Here is a 23467-nt window from a genome sequence, read left to right on the forward strand (position 1 = left end):
GGAAAGCTGGAAAGTTTTTGATGGTAACTCTTGGCCCTTTGAAGGGCTGTTAGACATTATGGGGCTAATTTACTAAAGCTAAATAGACTGTGCACTTTGCAAAGTGCAGTTGCACTCTGCAAGTACAGTTACCCCAGAGCTTAGTAAATGGGCAGAAGCTCTGCTGACTTCCATGTGCAAGCAAAAATGTTTTTTTTTTTTCCTTGCACGTGATTAGGTATTCTTTTCAAAGTGGAGCTCTGGAGCAATTGGAAACTGCAGTCTATTTGCCTTTAGTAAATAATTCCCTATGTCACCCTTATGGTATGAGGAGCCCCCAATGAATGTTCTATTAGAGTAATAGTTGCCCTAGCAGCCATTAGAAGGGCAAAATAAACATGAACATGAAAAATAGTCTTTCATTGACTTTATTACCATTCAAGTTTTGAAATGTATTTTTCTGAATTTGGTCAAACTGAATTTTGCTCATCACCGGTGCTGAGATGATGGAGTAGTTATTGTTGTTGAGTAACCACTAGACTGGAATTTTTTGGTTTTATCTTGTAGCACCAAATCTGCTGCAGACAGTTTAATGCAGAAGTCGTCGAACCCCCTTCTCAAGATGATAAATTACCCACCGCTTTGGTGCATGAAGTCCATGCCAGAGATCGGGTATCAGGTATGACAGAAAAAAACTACAACTCATTTAACTAAAGACACGCTAATTGTATTATATTTGTTTTCTTTTCCTTTTTTTTTTTAATCAAAAGGTTTTTATTGCTCAAAAAACAGACAGTACATTTAAACATGAAACTCAATACACATTGTTCAGAACTTGGATTCTCCAACATACAATCCATTTGTTAACATTTTAAGTTAGCTTCTGCTCGTGGTACCGTCTAATATGGATCATTAAATTTAACACAGTCTGTGTCATATAGCTATCCTTTACCACCTACTCCACGCTACCTGCGCCCCTGTCCTTGTCCCTAAAATTATTTCAACGTTTATCTGGATGTCTTGCTCCTTTTGTACTTATACCCCTCTGATCAGTCTCATGTGTACTAACTCCGTGGGGCTTATTCCTGGTGTGTCGGGCCAAGCGTCCCACAGTTTTTAAAACCAGGGTTTCGCCTGTGCTGATATATGTATTTCTCCATTATGAATGTCTTACCCATGTGTTGTATCCATGTTTTAGTTTTTAGCAGTGCAGCTGATTTTCAGCTCATAAGGATTGTTTTCCTTGCCTGGAACAATGCTTTGGCGAAGGCAACTCCTGTCACCTCCTCTGCCATCGACCCCCAGAACTCCCAGCAAGCAGCATAGTGGGTCAAGAGGAACATTGGTCTGGAACACCTGATTCAGTGTAGCCAGAACCTCCATCCAGTATCTATGGAGCTTTGGGCAACACCAGAGGAGGTGAATCAAATCCCCAGGCACTGTTCTGCACCTACCGCATAGTGGGTCAGGTATTCTGCCCATTTTGTATAGCTTTACAGGTGTATAATATACTCTAGTATATATAGTTGGGATACCTTTTGTGCCACGTTTAGCACACATGTGTTAATTGCCTGTAGGGCCTCTTCCCACAGTTCCCCTTCAATGGGTCCCAAATCAACCTCCCATTGCGTGAGTGCCTTCATGGGGTGCCCTTCTAGGAACAACGTCAGTAGCATATTATAGCATTGGGAAATTATACCTTTTGTGTCGGACGCATGCTGCAGCATATGATAGACCGGAGTGGAGGACTGACTCCATTCCATAGCATCCCACTGTGCCCTAACGGCATGTTTAGTTGTAGGTAGTAAAATAGCATGTTGAAGGGCAATACATATTTAGCTTGTAGGTCCTTAAAAGACAGCATGGTCCCATTATGGAAGATGTGTCTCAGATGAGTTATACCCATGGGGCGCCACCTGGGTCCCTGTTGAATCTTGGCTAATTCTGTGTACCGTACGTTTTGTTTCCCCATATTGGGCTGTAAGCCATTAACCCTGTTACGTTTTGCAGTTTAGTTTTGTTCCACACCTTCTGAAAGAGTGTATACGTGGGCATTAGTTTGTTGGGCCTTTGAAATTGTTGAGCTTCTAGTCCCTCGGGTATAGATTCCAGCCTCAAGCCGACTAGCATGAGTCTAGCTGATGAGCCCACTGGTGAGGGTGCCATGGCCCCTATCAAGTGCTGTAGCTGTGTGGCCAGGTAATATATCCAAGGGCTGGGTAGGGCAAGACCCCCCCCCCCTTGGGTATTGCAGTTGCTCTAGTTTAGTTCTAGGGTGTTTGGTGTGCCACAACAACAGCCTGAACAGGGAGTTAACTACTCTGAATATCTTCAGTGTGATGACTACCGGTGTGTTATGTAGCATATAAAGAAACTGCAGCATCAGAATCACCTTTATGAGGTTTGTCTTTCCTGCCAGTGACATTTTAAGTTTGTCCCATATATTTATTTTATCTCTAAAACGAGTTAGCATGGGGTAAATCTTCAGTTTACAAAATTCTGTTTGTTTAGGGGAAATGTGTATGCCTAGATATTTGAAGGTGGTCACTATGGGTACAGGGCATGAGGGCCCCTTGCCTGGCCTGGGGATCCCATCTATAAACATTAAGGCTGATTTTGACCAGTTTATGGTAAGGCCTGAAAAATGGGTGAATTCCGTGATGAGGGACATTACCTTAGTCAGTGAGTCATCTTCCAGAAAGAGAAGCATATCGTTGGCATAAAGGATATTTTTTCATGTAGTTCGCCATAGTGGAATCACTTAATCTGTGGGCAATTCCTCACCTGAGCCGCAAGGGGATCATTAGCCAGAGAAAAGAGCAGGGGGGACAGGGGGCATCCCTGCCTGGTCCCCCTGCCCAATGCAAAAACATGTGATAGCATATATGCTTTCAAATAATACTATATTACCACATTATCATGCCACAGTGATGTCAGGTAGTGATAGGCTAAACCTAGTTTATGTCAAATGTTAACATGTTAATATGTCTGCCACTATCTACCATTGACAGGTGTTCTTCTATAAACTCTGTAAAACAAGTTTGTCTTACATTAAAAACATCCTCAATTTTGTTTTTCAGAAAGTCCTTGTAGTGGAGAATTCTGGAGAGTTCTCAAACATTTTTAAAATGTTTAGCAAAACGGTCTCCGGGCATGTGGTGAAGAAACTGTGGCGTGTTCAGAACCCCTCCCTCTGGCAGGTCTATCAGTGGTAAGTTGGCTACTGCTACCAAATAGCAATTTTTTATGTCATAAGAGTTCCTTCTTAAGTTACTGTCGAGATAATGTCTTCTTTTATAATCATCGACATTGCTGAGAGAAGTAGCAACAATCACTATACTGTTCTTACTACTACAAGCAGGAAGTCTTGCATATTTAATGACAAAATATGTCTGTCACAATGTACATATATTTAAACTGATCACATTCACATAGATGGCTAAAAACAATAAACTTCAACATAGTAACTTGGGCATATTATTGGCATTATTATTGGTTTTCATATGTCAGCTGCTTTTCACTCCATGTGACTATGTTTTAAATATATGTCTTGGGTTGTACAGCAATCTTAAACAAATTTTAGGCATTTAAACAAAATATAATGTCAAAAGGGTATCTTTACTGGATAACGATTTATAAAAAGTTAAACAGTTTCAAGGCCATACAGGAAACCAGTAAATCTATCCATATACATGAACACATAAGCACAAATAAATATGCAAAAAAGCCTGTGCTACAAATATGATAATCTTCCTGGCAGTCCAAACTTCATGGAACCCAAATGAACATGTCTTCCGCCTTGGACAACCCAAATGGACCACTGTAGGTTTCCACCAACTAGAACCACCAATGTGTGCACTAAAGCCTTGCTGCCCTCTTCAATTCAGGGAAAACCAGGGCTAAAAGGAAACATAAGAAGAAGATGCACAAGCCTAGTGCACTACTGTATAACTCTTTAATAAATTATAGAAATAAAACTATTATGCTGAGAAAAGGAGAAATAACACAAAGAACAAATCACCACCAGATGCAAAACCATTGGGTATGAATACAGCGGGCACCTTTCGAGGGACATAAATACATAAGCAATTAACCCGATCTATTTACCTTGTGAAGTTTATAACAATAATACTGAAATGGGGGAAGGGGGGTGAGCTTTGTACTGGGGGAGTACTTGGGAATACACAGCACATCCCTCACAACCCTGCACTCAGTACATGGCGCATCCTTCAACCCTTTACTGAGTAGATGGTGCACCTTTCAACTCTGGACTCGGTATGTAGCGCACCTCTCAACCCTGCACTCAGTACGTAGCGCACCTCTCAACCCTGCACTCGGTACATAGCGCACCATTCAACCCTGCACCCTGTACATAGTGCACCTTTCAACCCTGCACTCAGTATGTAGCACACCTCTGAACCCTGCACTCGATACGTAGCACACCTCTCAACCCTGCATTGGGTACATAGCGCACCTCTCAACCCTGCACTTTTTACATAGCGCACCTCTCAACACTGTACTCGGTATGTAGCACACCTCTCAACCCTGCAGTCTGTACATAGCGCACCTCTCAACCCTGCACTCTGTATGTAGCACACCTCTCAACCCTGCACTCTGTACATAGGTGCACTATGTACCAAGTGCAGGGTTGAGAGGTGCGCTATGTACAGAGTGCAGGGTTGAGGGGTGATATTTTAAGCAGAATTAAGTTACAGAAATAAATGTTAACATCACCCCTCAACCCTGCACTCTGTACGTAGCGTACCCCTCAACCCTGCGCTCTGTACATAGCAGATATTTACTTAACAAGGCAGTAATGATGTGTACAGTGTCTATACTAGCCAATCATATTTTATCCTTATTTTATCACAGTCAGATCAGTGAAATATCACCCCTCAACCCTGCACTCTGTACATAGCGCACCTCTCAACCCTGCACTTGGTACATAGTGCACCTATGTACAGAGTGCAGGGTTGAGAGGTGTGCTACATACAGATTGCAGGGTTGAGAGGTGCGCTATGTACAGACTGCAGGGTTGAGAGGTGTGCTACATACCGAGTACAGTGTTGAGAGGTGCGCTATGTAAAAAGTGCAGGGTTGAGAGGTGCGCTATGTACCCAATGCAGGGTTGAGAGGTGTGCTACGTATCGAGTGCAGGGTTCAGAGGTGTGCTACATACTGAGTGCAGGGTTGAAAGGTGCACTATGTACAGGGTGCAGGGTTGAATGGTGCGCTATGTACCGAGTGCAGGGTTGAGAGGTGCGCTACGTACTGAGTAAGATCAGTGAAATATGCTTTAAGTTAATATTCTTAAAGTTGTTGTTAATATTTATTTTTGTAACTTAATTCTGCATAAAACATTTAACAGTGTCATTTCATGAGATAATTTATGAGGGTGTGTTTAGGGGTGGAATTAGGGTCGGGCAGGGTAGGTGTTGGGTGGGGCAACTGGTGGCGAGTAACTCTTACGACCTGGCTAGTAGCTCAGGACTTGCGCTATATATGTATATATATTTATCTAGTTTAAGAATAACTAAAATAGCAATGGTAAGACAGACAGGCCTGTTGACCTGTAGCTTATTTTGTCTTAGGCAGAAGGATCAGATGAAAAAGAAGAAGAATTTGGATATCAATGTGGATGAACGTCAGTTGTTCCATGGAACGAACGGGACCAATAATGAAGCCATTTGCAGGGAGAACTTTGACTGGCGTATCTGTGGTACTAATGGCACCGTGTATGGACAAGGTCAGTCATAAAAAATGCTCTTTCAGAAAAGCAAGAACCTGCTCTGTAAAAAAAGAGTATTTACTGGGTCCCTGTAATGAAATCAATAGTTTGAGAGCTAAAACAAAGACTGACTGAGACTTAAAGTGAACTTGTCAACACCATTTTATTTTACATTAAAGGGGTTCTAAAGTCAGAAGGTCTTTTATCCTAATGCTTTCTATGCATTAAGATAAAACGCAGTCTGTGTACAGCATCCCCCCGAATGGAGATGCAGAGCAGCGGCTCAGCTCAGGTGCTCCCATAGTAAGCTACTTGCTGTGGGGGCACTCGGCAGGAGGTAGGGAACAGGAGCACAGATGAGGGACCCAAAAAGAGCAGGATCCAGGCAAAACTAGTGCCACAGAGCAGGTAAGTATAACATGTTTGTAATTAAAAAAAAAAAACACAAGACTTTAATATCACTTTAAGTGCATTCATGATAAATTATGGGTTGGGCATTTATTACTTCTCATAGAGATTACAGTACTCCCCTTGGCAATGCCTTAATCTGATTTTCTCTCCAAAAGGCAAACTCAGGCATCCCCCAGTGTGACTCCCTACTTCCTGATCTTGGATGCTAGCTCAGAAATTACACATTCATGTTAATCTGAGAGCCTGTGTATTTCTTGACTGTGTTCACAAAAATCTGACACAAATTAGTCCCTGCTGCAGCCTCTCACCTTGTGACTATAGAAAAATCCCCTAACAAGGAGATCACAGTACCCCCTGGTACAGCGGGACTTTTAAGGCAGACCAAAATATGAGTAAAAAACATATTACAAATTTATTCACAAAAATAATACACAAAATTGTTTTAAAGGACAGTATAAAAATCCATACATATATCAATGTGTGGAATCATACATGTAAATATATAGTCTGCACAACATCAAAGGTTTCATATATGATTTTATAATTTGAACTCCAAAATGCCTGACATGTTTTAGGAAAACATTCCCTTCTTCAGAGGCATATCTAAGGAGAACAAATAGCTGTAATCATTTATTTGTAAATGATTACACAGAAAGTGCTAGGGACCCACCCGTGTGCTGTTCAACTGCCTAGACACCACACATGGAGATAGTCTATTCCCCCAGCAGCACAATATAAGACCTATGTGCAGGTTTGATGCGGGCCACCTATGGGTCCCTAGCACTTTCTGGCCGTGCATCTCCGTGGGGCGATCTATCAATAATTCTGGCAGACAACATTTTTGATATACATTTCTTTTACAAAAGTTTTTATTATTATTACCGTATATACTCGAGTATAAGCCGAGATTTTCAGCCTCTTTTTTGAGGCTGAAAGTGCCCCCCTCGGCTTATACTCGAGTCATCGCCGTCTGACTGCTCGATCAGCGTATCGAGCAGACAGACGGCGGACATACTACAATTCGAAAGCCGCGCCTCCGCCTCCGCCTGTGATAGGCGGAACACTGAATTTCCCAGCAGCCTGTGTTCCGCCTATCACGGACATCGTCTCATCCTCGTCCGTAGTACGAGGATGAGACGATGTCCGTGATAGGCGGAACACAGGCTGCTGGGAAATTCAGTGTTCCGCCTATCACAGGCGAAGGCGGAGGCGCGGCTTTTGAATTTTAGAATGGCCGCCGAGGCGCCGACGAAGAGCGGCGATCCTGGCAAGGCACGGGACGGAGGCAAGGCAAGGCACGGCACGGGACGGGACGGAGGCAAGGCACGACACGGGACGGAGGCAAGGCACGGCACGGGACGGAGGCAAGGAGGCAAGGCACGGCACGGGACGGAGGCAAGGAGGCAAGGCACGGGACGGAGGCTCGGGACACAGGTAGGCTGGACACACACACACACACACACACACACACACACACACACACATGGACACACACACACAGGGATGGATGGATGGAGACACACACACACAGGGATGGATGGATGGATGGAGACACACACACACAGGGATGGATGGATGGATGGAGACACACACACACAGGGATGGATGGATGGATGGAGACACACACACACAGGGATGGATGGATGGATGGAGACACACACACACAGGGATGGATGGATGGATGGATGGACACACACACACACAGGGATGGATGGATGGATGGACACACACACACACAGGGATGGACGGACACACAGGGATGGACGGACACACAGGGACGGACACACACACAGGGATGGACAGGCATGTCTCACCCTCGGCTTATACACGAGTCAATAAGTTTGCCAGTTTTTTTGGGGGTAAATTGGGGGCCTCGGCTTATATTCGGGTCGGCCTATACTCGAGTATATACGGTAAGTGCATTCGAATACAATAGGCTTTCATACAAATCACAGTTCAGGTGTTTCACAGTATAATATTAAGTAAAGCAGGCTGTTGCCCAAACGATGCCAACATTTTCTGTGTCCGGGTGGACCCGGGTGTTCACATGACTGCAACAGAAGCTTGTCGTTCAATACTTTGACAGCCCATAGTAACCATCTACTGTAAATTGGAAAGAGCAAAGAAAGAAAGAGAAGAAAAAAAAAGGGGGGGGTTGAGGAAGAGAGAGGGGAGGGGGGGAAGAGATTGGGCTCACAGGGTATGCACAGCCGATTCTTACAATGACAATATAGCGACATCGAATCTAGGAGAATAATGATATGCGATCCAGGGCTGCCAGACACGTAGAAACTGGGCATGAGTGTCAGAAAGAACAGAAGACAATTTTTCGTTGACCATAACCTCATTTAGCCGATTCTTAACTGCCTCGAAGCTCAGGGCTGGGGTTCTCCATGCTCTGGCTATTGTCAATTTAGCTGCAGTAAAAAGATGTTGCGCCAATTGGCGCTCTGGGCGCAATAGCGCAATGATTGGTTTGCCAAGGAGCGCCTCAAACGGATCCCTTTTAAGATTTACTCGAAGCAGGCTACGGAGCAATGCATACACCCTGACCCATAGTCTGCACACCCGCGGGCACGTCCACCAAATATGGGCCATAGTGCCCTCTTGTGCACATTCCCTGAAAAAAAGAGGGGAATAGGATGGGGCAAAGCGAGCCAGGCGCGCCGGGGTATAATACCACCGGTATAACACCTTATATGCATTTTCCAGAATTACTACGTTGCGTGAGCAGTTGGATATGGCTAGGGTCATTGCCCGCCAGTCCTCCGGATCCAGCTTCCTCCCAAACTCCCTCTCCCATTGCAAATGATAAGTCCGCACTGGAGGTCTCCTCTTAGAGATCAGAGCTGAGTAAATCATAGATATCAGACCAGGAGAATGGGGCCTGGATCTGCAGATGCTCTCAAACGGTGTCAACCTGTAAGGGGCGTCCCGCGATTTAAGGAGACTCTGGAGGAAATGACGGATCTGCAGATATCTGTAATATTCTCGTAGCGGCAGGTCATGCGACGAGCGCAGAACATCATATGTTAAGATCCTAGTGGGAGTAAGCAAGGAATGTACGTCGCCAAATCCATTAATGGTCCACCACTTGAATTGCGCTGGGTGATCAAGACCCGGAGGGAAAAGCGGGCAACGCAAAAGCCGCAACAGTGGGAGATGGGGGGAAGCCAGCCCCGCCGAGTACTTCACCGAGTCATTTTTGATATACATTTATATATATATTCACACACAACTATTTACTCTTGATATGAGATTTATTCTCAGTAGTTTTGTTCATTTACAAATAAACGATTACAGCTATTTGTTCTCCTAAAGCCCCGTACACACGAGAGGACTTATCTCCGACAGACCTCCAAAGGAGTTCCGCCGGAGTTCCGCCGGAATTCCGACGGAGTTCTGGCGGACTTTTCGACCGAACGGACTTGGACACACACCATCACACCAAACTCCGACGGAGTCGAACGTGATGACGTACGACTGGATTCGAATAAGGAAGTTCATAGCCAGTAGCCAATAGCTGCCCTAGCGTCGGTTTTAGTCCGTCGGAGTAGCATACACACGAGCGGATTTTTCGACGGGGACCGGGTCCGGCGGAGTTCCGTCGGGAAAATTTGAAGCATGCTTCATTTCTAAAGTCCGTCAGACTTTGGCGAATCAAAAGTCCGTTGCAGCCCACACACGATCGGATAGTCTGACGGACTCAGTCCGTCGGAGTTTGGATGTCGAAAAGTCCGCTCGTGTGTACGGGGCTTTAGATATGTCTCTGAAGAAGGGAATGTTTTCCTGAAACATGTCAGGCGTTTTGGAGTTCACATTATAAAATCATATATGAAACCTTTGATGTTGTGCAGACTATATATTTACATGTATGATTCCACGCATTGATATATGTATGGATTTTTATACTGTCCTTTAAAACGATTTTGTGTATTATTTTTGTGAATAAATTTGTAATATATTTTTTACTCATATTTTGGTCTGCCTTAAAAGTCCCGCTGTACCGGGGGGTACTGTGATCTCCTTTCTATTTACACGTTTTGGGATGTCGGCGGCAATGATATTGGAAAGTTTGATGCTTTCCTTTATGGTTCATCTCTTATATAATCGCCTTGTGACTAGGTACTAGGTTATGACATTGCAGTCTGATCACTGAGAGAGAGAGAGGAGAATAAGTAAATGCTTATTCCTGCCTGTTGCAGACTGATGACATCATCTCAAAGTCACTGACTGAGATGAGGAAGGTTGTTTAACCGCTTCCCGACCGCCTCACGCAGATATAATGCGGCAGAAGGGCACATACAGGCAGATTAACGTACCTGTACATTGCCCTTTAACCTCCGTGGCGGTATTCCCGAGTCTGGCTCGGGGTGGAATTCCAGTACCATTAGCGGTAACCCCGAGCCAGACTAATGATTGCATTGCAGGATATAGGAAAAGTTACTTACCTTGTCACCTGGATCCTACGATGTGTCCCTGCTGTGTGTGCGAGCTGTGTCCTCGCTCGATTCACACAGTGCCGAGTTCCGCCGGGCTCCGTTCCCTGCGAGAGTTGCGACGCACGGGGATGGAGAATGGCGCCAAATTCAAAAAGTAAAAACACAGTACATATACAGTACACTGTAATCTTACAGATTGCAGTACTGTATAAAAAAAATACACATCCTCTTTGTCCCTAGTGGTCTGTGCAGTGTCCTGCATGCACTTTTATATTATAAATACTGTTTTTTTCTCCCTGGAATTTGGAGATTGTCCATAGCAACCAAAAAGTGTCCCTTTATGTCAAAAGGGGTTTTAGACCAACTAGAAAACAGCGATATTAAATTATAATCACTTGCAGAATTGAGCGATAGTTATTTGTGGGCAAATTCATCATCAAACACTAAATCTAATGACAGTGAAATTATGCAACTGAGCAAATTTCAGTGTTTTTGATTTGTTTACATTATTGAATTATTATTATATTATTATTTGTTATAATTATTTATAGTTATTTATTATATTATAATTTATGATTCATTTTTCAAACTTTATCATACCCGGGATGTCTACTAGACTGGTTTGGACAGATTTAAGTGAGTTATTCCTAAGAATTACAGGCCTACAATATAAAACGCCAAATTTCCATGCAATATAATTGTAACGCTTTCATCACCAAAAATCTGAAATAATCATACCGGCAGGGAGGTTAAGAGGGGGCTTGCGGGTGCGCGCCACCGGTGGCTTGTGCCCAACGCCAGAGACGTGCGCCTGTCAGGAGCTCTGTGACCGCGATCACGGGTCCCGCGGACTCGGTGCCCATGGGCATAACCACGATCGTCTCACGATGAGGAAGAACGGGGAGATGCTAATGTAAACAAGCATCTCTCCGTTCTGCCTAATGACACTGTTACTGATCAGCGCTTCCTGTAATCTGGAGCAGTGATAAGTGACGTGTCACAGACACCCCCCCCTCCCACAGTTAGAATCACTCCCTAGGACACACTTAACCCCTTCACTGCCAGTGACATTTTTACACTAATCAATGCAATTTTATAGTATTGATCGCTTACAAATATGTAAAAGAATATGAATCGGCCTAAACTGAGGAAAAAAACTTTTTTTTAAATATATTTTTTAGGGATATTTATTAACCACCTCAATACAGTGCAGTTACACCCCCTTCCTGACCAGACCAATTTTCAGCTTTCAGCGCTCTCACAGTTTGAATGACAATTACTCAGTCATCCAACACTGTATCCATATGAAACTTGCATCCTTTTTTCCACACAAATAGAGCTTTCTTTTAGTGGTATTTAATCACTAGTGGGTTTTTTATTTTTTGTGCTATAAATAAAATAATACGTAAATTTTGTGAAAAAAATGCCTTTTTCTTAGTTTCTGTCATAAATTATTGCTAATTAGTAATTTTTCTTCATAAATTTTGGCCAAAATTTATACTGCTACATATCTTTGGTAAAAATAACCCACATTAGTATATATTATTTGGTCTTTGTGAAAGTTATAGAGTCTACAAACTATGGTGCCAATCACTGAAAATTGATCACTTCTGATCAGGCCTTCAGTACATCAGGTGTATCTCATTTCTTGAGACACTAACAAGTCAGGAAAGTACAAATACCCCCCAAATGACCCCTTTTTACAAAGTAGACATCCCGAGGTATTAAGTAAGTAGCATGGTGAGTTTTTTTAAGTTGTCATTTTTTCCCACAATTCTTTGCAAAATGAAGATTTTTTTATTTTTTTTTATTTTTTTTTACTAAATTGTCATATTATCAGGTTATTTCTCACACACAGCATATGCATACAACAAATTACACCCCAAAATACATTCTGCTACTCTTCCCGAGTACGGCGATACCACATGTGTGAGACTTTTACACAGCCTGGCCACATACAGAGCACTAACATTGATGTAGTACCTTCAGACGTTCTATGAGCAAAAATGACGCATCTCATTTCTCAACCACCTATTACACTTTTGAAGTCCCTGGAGTACCAGGACAATGGAATTTCCCATAAAATGACCCCATTTTGGAAAGAAAACACCCCAACGTATAATCTGTGAGGCATAATGAGTCTTTTGAATGGTTAATTTTTTTCCAGAAGTTTTTGGAATATGTGGAAAAAAATTAAAATGCATTTTTTTTTTACACAAAATTGTCAATTTATAAGATATTTCTAACACATAGCATGTATATAGCAAAAATTACATCCCAAAATACATTCTGCTACTCTTCCCGAGTACGGCAATACCACATGTGTGAGACTTTTACACAGCCTGGCCACATACAGAGCACTAACATTGATGTAGTACCTTCAGACGTTCTACGAGCAAAAATTACGCATCTCGTTTCTCAACCACCTATTACACTTTTGAAGGCCCTGGAGTACCAGGACAATGGAATTTCCCATAAAATGACCCCATTTTGGAAAGCAAACACCCCAACGTATAATCTGTGAGGCATAATGAGTCTTTTGAATGGTTATTTATTTTCCAGAAGTTTTTGGAATATGTGGAAAAAAATTAAAACGCATTTTTTTTACACAAAATTGTCAATTTATAAGATATTTCTAACACATAGCATGTATATAGCAAAAATTACACCCCAAAATACATTCTGCTACTCCTCCCGAGTATGGCAATACCACATGTGTGTGACTTTTACACAGCCTGGCCACATAGAGAGGCCGAACATTGAAGTAGTATGTTCAGGCGTTCTAGGAGCATAAATGACACATCTTATTTCATTCCTACCCATCACACTGCAATTACCCACAAAATGACCCCATTTTGGAAAGCAAACACCCCAACGTATATTCTATGAGACATGGGCTGCAAATAGGTACTCGGGTACTCTGATGGGCTGGAGATAGGTACTCGGGTACTCTGATGGCCTGGTGACAGGTACTCGGGTACTCTGATGGCCTGGTGACAGGTACTCGGGTACTCTGATGGCCTGGTGACAGGTACTCGGGTACTCTGATGGCCTGGTGATAGGTACTCAGGTACTCTGATGGCCTGGTGACAGGTACTCGGGTACTCTGATGGCCTGGTGACAAGTACTCAGGTACTCTGATGGCCTGGTAACAGGTACTCGAGTACTCTGATGGTCTGGTGACAGGTACTCGGGTACTCTGATGGCCTGGTGATAGGTACTCAGGTACTCTGATGGCCTGGTGACAGGTACTCGGGTACTCTGATGGCCTGGTGACAAGTACTCGGGTACTCTGATGGCCTGGTGACAAGTACTCGGGTACTCTGATGGCCTGGTGACAAGTACTCAGGTACTCTGATGGCCTGGTGACAAGTACTCAGGTACTCTGATGGCCTGGTGACAAGTACTCAGGTACTCTGATGGCCTGGTGACAAGTACTCAGGTACTCTGATGGCCTGGTGACAAGTACTCTGATGGTTTGGTGACTGGTATTTGGGTACTCTGAAGGGCGGTGACAGGTACTCATATGGGCTGTGACAGGTACTCGGGTACTCAGATGAACTGTGACAGGTACTCGGGTACTCTGATGGGCCGGGACAGGTACTCGGGTACTCAGATGGGCCGGGACAGGTACTCGGGCACTCTGATGGGCTGTGACAGGTACTCAAATACTCTGATGGGCTGTGACAGGTACTCTGATGGACTGTGATTGACAGGTACTATGAGGGGTGGTGACAGGTCCTCTTTATTGGGGGGGGGGGCAATCAGTATGTTTGGTGTACACTGTATGCGGTAACGATATGTTACCGCAATCTCCTCCTCACACACGATCGGTGTGTGAGGAGGAGAACCCGGTAACATCCCATTACCGCGGTTTGTTTACATTTGAGTGATCGGCTGTGAAAGGATCACAGCCGATCACGTGGGTAAACAGCCACCACCGCCACCGACGTGCACGCGCAGCGCGCTCGCGATCGCGCGCATGCGCCGTGCACGTTTGGGGTGTTACCATCTGTGATCGGCCGTGACTTCATCGCGGCCGATCACGTGGTAAACAGCCATAACGAATGGCTGTTCACCCCCTTCGGTGGCGAGCGGTGTCTCCGTGACACCCCGCCACCGAAGAAACAGGGATGCGCGCGCACGATCGCACGCATTCCCTGTTTAAACGGGAGGCCGTCATATGACGGCCTCCCGCCACAATAGGTGCGCCGTCTGGCCGTCATTTGACGGTCGGCGGTCAGCAACTAGTTAAAGCAAAAAGTAGAAAATAATGCGTTTTTTTCCAAATTTCGATATTTATTTGTCTATAGCGCAAAAAATAAAAAACGCAGAGGTGATCAAATACCACCAAAAGAAAGCTCTATTTGTACTGTCAGTTAAAGCGATGCAGTGCCGAATCGCAAAAAGTGCTCTGGTCAGGAAGGGGGTAAATTCTTCCGGGGCTGAAGTGGTTAATGATAAAGGGTGGATAAAATTACACTGTTGCTGTATATTTGGATATGCCAGGAATTTATTCATGCAGACTACTGACAGGTCCAGTAGCAATGCTACTGACAAGTCCAGTTTAAGAAAATGCACTGTATAAGTATGTATGCATGTATTTATGTATCAGTGACATGACATCATCTCAGTCTAGTAAAGTCAATGACTTGAGCTTTAAGGCTGGATTTTTAAAGCGGTTGTAAACCCACTACAAAAAAATAAAATAAACCTGAAAGACAAAAGCATAATGAACTAATATGCATTGCATACTAGCTCATTATGAAATACTCACCTTAGATCGAAGCCCTGCACACTGTTCCGGCTGGCGACATCGCTCCCAGAGTTATTTTCGGGCAATGCGGGCTCCGGTGCTGTGATTGGTAGGAGCCGCAATGACGTCACTCCCGTTCATGCGTGTGGGAGCCACTGGTAACGGCACGTCAGCTGAGGCAACGGCATGAACAAGCCGCTGCTTCAATGCGCATGTGCTGATGATGTCAGCACATGCTGATACAGGGCATATCTCCTAAGCCCTTGTACACACGGTCGGACATTCCGACAACAAAATCCATCGGATTTTGTCTGACGGATTTTGTCCTAAACTGGTGTTGCATACACACGGTCGGACAAAGTTGTCGGAAAATCCGACAACTTCATTACGACTGGACTACGTTCAGGCTAGTAGCCAATAGCTTTGGTCTAGGAATTTGATCTGAGCATGCGTGGCACTTTGTCCGATCAGAATTCTCTACAAACGATCGGAAAAAGTCTGATTGGATCATGTTGTCGGAAAATTTTATGGCCCAGCTCTAAAACTTTGTCGGTCGGATATTCCGATGGAAACAGTCCGATGGAGCCCACACGTGGTCAGATTATCCGACAACACGGTCCGATCGGACAGTTTCTGTCGGAATGTCCGACCGTGTGTACAAGGGCTCAGGGTTTTCAGCCACTTTAATTATAAAATGTGGTTCTCATCTTTTCCCATTCCATGAAAAAAAAAAAAAAAAGCTTGCTCTAGATAGGCTTTAATAAGCTTTGTTCTCATAATGCAGTAGGACCCTCTCAATTTTTTTTTTATCGCAACAAATATAACTTTTTCCTAACAGGAAGTTATTTTGCAAGAGATGCATCCTACTCCCACAACTACTCCTTGCCCACCGCTGCAGGAACACGAACCATGTTTGTAGCTCGTGTGCTGGTTGGTGACTTTGCCGTAGGAGATTCCAAGATGAGACGTCCACCTCAGAAACACAACAAAACCGAGAGTTATGACTCCTGCGTGGACAACATCCATGCTCCGTCCATCTTTGTGGTGTTCGAGAAATTCCAAATCTACCCAGAGTACATCTTGGAGTATGAGGAAGAGAAGAAATCTTCCTGTGTCATTAGCTGAGAGGGAGCCGTAACTTCAACTGATGATCTAATTTCAAAGGAAAAACAGTCCAATGACAATCTGTATCTCCATGTCCACCATTTTGTTTTAGCCATCTCTGAGTTAACAGGATTTTCTGCTTTACTTTATGTCTTTGTCAATTCCATCTTGAATTTAAGATTATGTAAGCGTAAAAAGGTTTTGGCTGCTAACGAGTTCTTACCATTGCTAGGTAGCAAAGTTACTCCATTCTTTTGGTTACTGCTCTGTAAGCTCTCTCTATAGAGTATCTCTTGCTGCTGGACAAAAGAAGAAAATTGTTGCAGATTAAGTAGGCAATGTGATGGATGAGTTTCTTGTGTATAATTTGTTATAACCCTTACATACAGTGTATGGGTTTTGCTTCTATACTGTGAAAATACCGTACTTAATTTATGGTAATGCACATTTAGGCAGAAGGGCATGTACAGGCATAATCACGTACCCGTACATTGCCCTTTAAGAGGCAGCTTGGGGGCGCCGGCCGGGAGCTCCTCCAGCGTGATAGCGGATCCCGTGGACTCGATGTCTGTGGGGATACCCACAATCGTATCATGGAGAGGAAGAACGGGTAAATTATTATTATTATTAACGATTTATATAGCGCCAACAGTTTACGCAGCGCTTTACAATGTGTAGGGGGGACAACACAATTACAGTACAATACAAAAGGTACAGGAGGGCCCTGCTCATAGAGCTTACATTCTAAAGGGAGGGGATGGTGGTACAAAAGGTAATGGCTGCAGAGAATGATTTGATGGGGGTGGCTCGGGGACAGTTAGGTGGGTGTGGGATAGGCTTCCCTGAATAAATTAGTTTTCAGGGAACTCCTAAAGGTGAACAGGGTAGGGGCTGAGTGGACAGACTGGGGCAGGGAGTTCCAGAGGATGGGAGAGGCTCTGGAGAAGTCTTGAAGGCAGGAGGTCCTCGGAGGAGTGGAGCGGACGATTTTGGCGATATCTGCAGACTGAAGGGGGGATAGCCTGCTTAAGGGTAGGCCATTAAGGAGAGTGTTGCAGTAGTCAAGGCAGGAAATATTTAAGGAGTGAATGAGTTGCTTTGTGGTGTCATTAGTCAGGAAGGGTCGAATTCTGGAGATGTTGCGGAGGTGAAGGTGACAGGATTTAGCCAGTGATTGGATATGGGGGCTGAAGGAGAGGTCAGAGTCAAGGATTACACCCAGGACCTGGCATGTGTGGATGGACCAATGGATCGTGAAGGAGGAAATATAACAAGCTCAGTTTTAGAAAAATTGAGTTTGAGGAAGTGGTGTGACATCCATACTGATATGTCATTTAGTAAGTTGGAGATCTGTGAGGAGATTGAGGGGGTGAGTTGAGGAGTCGAGAGATAGATCTGGGTATCGTCGGCATAGAGGTGGTATTGGAAACCATGGGAGTTTATTAACTGGCCCAGGGAAGAGGTATAGAGCGAGAATAGGAGGGGCTCAAGGACAGAACCTTGGGGTACCCCAACAGAAAGAGGAAGGGGAGCAGAGGAGATGGAGTTGTAAGCGACACTGAAAGTGCGCTGAGATAGGTAGGAGGAAAACCAGGATAAAGCAGAATCGCAGAGGCCAAGGGAGCGTAATTTGTTGAGGAGGAGCAGGTGGTCAACTGTGTCAAAGGCAGCAGAGAGGTCTAAAAGTATGAGTATGGAGTAGTGGCCGTTGGTTTTAGCAGTTAGTAGGTCCGCACCCACATTGGTGAGTTTTAGTAGAGCAGTTTCAGTAGAATGTTGTGGGCGGAAGCCAGACTGTAGGGGGTCGAGAAGGTTGTTGTCCATGAGGTAGCGACTCATTTGGTCATGGACAAGGCGTTTGATGAGCTTGGAGGCAAACGGGAGCAGGGAGATGCTAATGTAAACAAGCATTTCCCCATTCGGCCTAATGACACTGATCACAGCTCTGTGTAATCGGAAGCGGTGATCAGTGTCGTGTCACACACAGCCCCTCCCACAGTTAGAATCACTCCCTAGGACACACTTAACCCCTACAACCCCACCTAGTGGTTAACCCCATTCACTGCCATTCACATTTACAAAGTAATCAATGCATTTTTAATTGCACTGATCGCTGTATGAATGTGAATGGTCCCAAAGTGTCTGATCTGTCCGCCATAATGTCGCAGTCACGATAAAAATCACTGCCATTACTAGTAAAAAAAAAAAAAAAAGATTAATAAGAATGCCATAAATCCCCTATTTTATAGACGCTATAACTTTTGCGTAAACCAATCAATAAACGCTTATTGCGATTTTTTTCTTTTACCAAAAATATGTAGAATGCGTATCAGCCTAAACTGAGGAAATTTTATTTTTTTTTAGATATATTTATATTTTTTTGGGATTAATTATTATAGTAAAAAATAATGCATTTTTTTTTCAAAATTGTCGCTATTTTTTTGTTTATAGCTCAGAAAATAAAAACCGCAGAGGTGATCAAATACCACCAAAAGAAAGCTCTATTTGTGGGAAAAAAAAAATTGTGCAATTGTCAGTTAAAGCGACGAAGTGCAGAATCACAAAAAAGTTCTCTGGTCTTTGGCCCGCCGAATGGTGCGGGGCTTAAGTGGTTAAAGGGGATTTCTATTTTTTTTTGTGTGGTTTTGAATGGAGTCGAGAAGGGTTATAACCTCAGGTTTTTCTTCTTCGCTACTTGTCTGATCACTGGAAACCAAGAGGAGGTTTCTCCATACATCAGAACCTGCAAATACTTTATAATGAGAAAATATGGCTGCTTCCATGTGTGTGTATGTGTATATATATATATATATATATATATATATATATATATATATATATATATATATATATATATATATATATATATATAAATGACTATTGATTTTTTTTAAAAGAAAAAAAAAACTAGTGGAGGACCTAAATAAACTTCAACAAAGTTCTATGAGTGTACTTCATATGCCCTTGGACTCTTCTGATGTAAGCTCTATTGTTCCTTTAATTTAGAGCATCTCTTGCTGCTTGACAGACCTGGGGCAGATTATGAAGGCAGCAGCCAAGTACTGAATGGGTCCCTGGTGTACAGTTTATGTTATATCCTCTTCATAATATGTTCATAATATGTTGGGAGTTCACTTCCATTCTGTCTTTATCAGAATGTGTGGGCAAAACACAGATTCACAAAAAAAAACAAGAAAGATATTATAAATGAAGCACTTGGCTTATATGGAATCACTAACTAATTGTAGTGTAAACATTGACCAGGTATATACTAGACAATAGCTTGTAAAGCAGGGGCTTGTCTATAAGAATCTTCTTTGATGGCCATTGACAGTTTCCATTCCCATGATGCTGAGATATATAAATATACGTATAGTGTGTTCAGCAGCACAGAACTCACTGAGACTCATTTGAGTCAGTTCTTAAATTTACTAATGGAGGTCTTGCATTGGCTTGTGTATGGGGTGTGTTGGGTGTGCCTGGGCACACCCTAATCACCCCATGAGCATTAGTGTAGGCGAGCTGGGTGCAACTCTCCACACCTGGTGTGCAGATTCCTTCCACCCTGCTACTGGAGCCGATGCATAGGCATGTGCACAGGGTGTCTTAGGTGCCTGTGTCTTATAGTGTAGCTGAGCTGGTTGCAACACTCTGCAACCCGTGTGCAGATTCCTTGCAACCTGACTGGAGCCGATGCTCTAAAGAGTGGTTATTGTGGGTTGTGTCAGGGCAGGTTGTGACAGGGGTGGGCTGTGTTATTGTTGAGCAGGCTGAGCTCCGGTGTCTGCTCTCTCTTGCTCCTACCGCTGTATAATGGACACAGAGGACAGCATACATGTCTGCTCCCTCCTCCCATCTCTCTCCTGGCAGAGGCAATGTTACATAGGGGAGAGAACAGAGCACGGCACTCCTCCCTCCCTCCTGAGTGATGCTTCAAGGAATTAGGGGTAATACAGTCCGGAGGGGTGGGATTGCCATGAAAATGAATAAAGCCGCAGACTGTAAAGGCCACAAGGAGGGGAGACAGAACTTTTTGTGAATAATTCCACAAGATACTAGAGGTAGTCTAAGGCCCTTTTCACACTATTACATAGTAGGAACGAGAGTTTCCACTGCACAATTTTGACAGCATGATTTTCACAGGATTCTGTGTGTTGCATAGGGTAGCCCATTCACTTTGAATTGAATGGCCTATGTAAGCTCCTGCTCCTTTTTGCGTGACATGCTATGCACATTTTTTAAAGCACTAGTTTGCTGCACGATCCTGCCACGTGACAATAAAAATCGTATCATATTTTGGACGCCATTGAAGGATAATGGCACCCAAACGCACGCCACAATTGTGATTGTACACAATTCGAAATAGCAAACTGTGAATGGAGTCTAAGGTTGGAGTCAGTGAGTAAATGTTAACTATTAGGCACCATGTGCTTTTAGCTACCTTTAAAGTGTGCCACATACATTAGGAAAGCATAATCACAGCTGCTGTTTAGGAGCTTTTATGAGCATTAATCATTTTTTTCTGTCTGAAATTTCCTCTCGAAAACATGATCCAGAATGGCTTTTATTTCCTGTCTCTAAACGCTGAGCTTGAAATATGCCTCTAAATGTCCCAATGTGCATGGAAACATAAGATAGCATTGAGTTGCTTCTACAGGCAGGAAAAAAACAAACCACAAAACCCCCTAGAAGCAGTTTTTTTTTTAAAGTATGGTTGCCACCTGTACGGTTTTCTCCTGGACAGTCTGGTTTTTGAATGATGTGTTTCATATTTACTTCTGCTCCTGACCCGGACACATCACTCACACGTAATGCACCAAGAGTGATGGGTCTCCCCTCTCCCTAACAGCAGCTTGGTTCAGCAGAGCAAAGCGTCAGTGTATCAAAGGTCCTCCCCTCCTCCTCCTTCTCCATTCTGTACACACACGAGGAGGAGGAAGGTTTTTTTTAGGAATTCAGAGGTGCATTGCAAATAAATTAAAAAATCGTTTATGGAAATTTAAAAAACTACATTTAAAATACTTGATTTCTTTATCTTTACTAGTTACATATCCCTTAATATGTTTGTATTATCGCCCTACAGGCCTCAGGCATTAGGAGGGCTGATTATTCTGAGCTATTGATGACCAGTGGTTGCTAACATTTAAATTTTTAAGGACAGTGGTGCTAATTTACTAAAGAAGGCATGGAGTTTACCAAGCAAAAGGAATTTTTACTTTACTTAGTGAATGAATTGAAGCTGTGCTGACATGATAATCGTCTAATCACATGGTTTTAAATTTACCTTTTCATATCAAAGTGAACACAGCTTCACTTTACCTTTTCAGAAACTGAAAACACACTTTGCAAAGTGGCCATTTTCTATTCCTTTAGTAAAGTATCCTTGCTGGGTTTTTTTTTCCATCTAAACATTTTCACTTGTCACTTTCTGTCATTCCACAGAGAAAATGAATCGTGATTCCACGGCAACCAATAAGATTCTTCCTTAATTTTCTTTAAATGTGCAGCATGGAAATTAGGTGGAAATCTTGTTGGCTGCTGCCGGTGTCCTATCATATACAGTCCCCCATCGGATAGTGTCCAGTACACAGCACACACAGATTTCCGAAAATACCCGAAGATGAACGGCGCCTGCGCCGTGAGTCCAGGTTCTATCCCCACCATCCAAGTGGACATAGAGCTGGAATATAAAAGAGCCGAGCGCAGCGTGGCCGAGCCAGAAGCGAAGCAAGCACGCGAGGGGGGCCCTCTAATTTTGCCAGCCCTTGGATGGTGGTGCTACCACCTCCACTCACGGTGCATGCGCCGTTCATATTCGGAGATTTTCCGCAGTACGGAGCGGACGCTATATGATGCCAGGACACTATATGCCAGAACACCGGCAACACAGAAGTCTTCCTGCACTCTTTGTAATACTGTTCTTTTAATTTTATCTGGCACCGCATTAACTCCATGATTGGAGAAAAGCCAAACAAATGAAATGTTATATTGTTTACTCAATAAAGACTTTTCTGTTCATTTCAAATTGTCTCCTAACTTCAAATGAATGGACTGTCTGATGGACAGTAACCTAAAATAATAACGCTGCTTCACATGAAAGATTTCTTACATACAGACATTATTAAATGCTGATCCAATAGCTTCAATACTTTCTCAGTTATTGACCTAAAACAAATTCTTATTTCAATGGCTTCACGCTGCTTTCAGATCAGTAGGTACATTGTTCCAGGTATTTTTCATCTCCCAAAGAAATGTACCTCATGCACACAGCAATGTTATCATAATGTGGAAGTGTGGAAAAATGCAACATGCAGCACTATGCAACACTTCAAATAAAGTTGAGCCGGCTCTGTGCTATCCTACCCAGTAAAACACTGCATTTTATGGTGCAGGCCAGTGTAATCTTAGCCTAATGGTAAGTACACATATAGTGGATCATATCATATACAATTCACAAGAGTGCACATGAATTGCAGAAATCCCAATGTGTTTTTTGAATGGAATATCACTTCTTCTGGAAGGAAACAAGGGGTGGAGGTTTTCAAATATGCATATATAGAGTATATGTTACAATCCCATATCTTCTTAAACATCCATTATTATTTTTGTATACATAGATACAAAGAAAAGGAGTGCAGCGCTAATAAAGCCAAATAACCATTAAGTAAATACTTTAAATTAAATTAATATTATAAATACCTATGAGGTAAATAGTATATTATGGTAAGGAGATTTATAAGTAAATAAATCAATAAAAAATTCATGCAACTTCCCCGTAGTGGTGAAAAGAACCTTAGTGAATAAAACCAAGGCAAACACCCACCGAATTTAAAAATAAACAAATAAATAAATAAATAAATTCATACAATTTCCCAATAATGGTGAGGGGATCCTTAGTAAATAAAGCTAAGGCAGACAACCACCTAAATGCAGTGAAAAGAGTGCTTACTCTTGTGAAAATAATAAATAAAAATGAGTTCAAATAATCATTAGAGAAGACAATACTCAATAATGGTGATATAAAATTCAAATCCATGCAACAAGTGT

At 43.1% G+C, this 23467-nt stretch overlaps 1 protein-coding gene across 1 annotated transcript in view; it reads left to right on the forward strand.

The window, feature by feature from the left end:
- LOC143960326 (zinc finger CCCH-type antiviral protein 1-like) overlaps positions 1-22445 on the forward strand; it is a 54102-nt gene extending 31657 nt beyond the window's left edge. The window contains exons 10-13 of the mRNA XM_077468791.1: positions 547-658; positions 3060-3190; positions 5571-5725; positions 16155-22445. Coding sequence (XP_077324917.1) covers positions 547-658; positions 3060-3190; positions 5571-5725; positions 16155-16441 — 685 coding nt within the window. The 3' untranslated portion in view covers positions 16442-22445. The remainder of the gene's footprint in view (positions 1-546; positions 659-3059; positions 3191-5570; positions 5726-16154) is intronic.
- Positions 22446-23467: the final 1022 nt, after the last annotated feature.

Source organism: Lithobates pipiens, unplaced genomic scaffold, assembly GCF_037356315.1.
Source record: "Lithobates pipiens isolate NorthernLeopardFrog02 unplaced genomic scaffold, aLitPip1_a1.2 Scaffold_8, whole genome shotgun sequence".
Taxonomy (NCBI): Eukaryota; Metazoa; Chordata; class Amphibia; order Anura; family Ranidae; genus Lithobates; species Lithobates pipiens.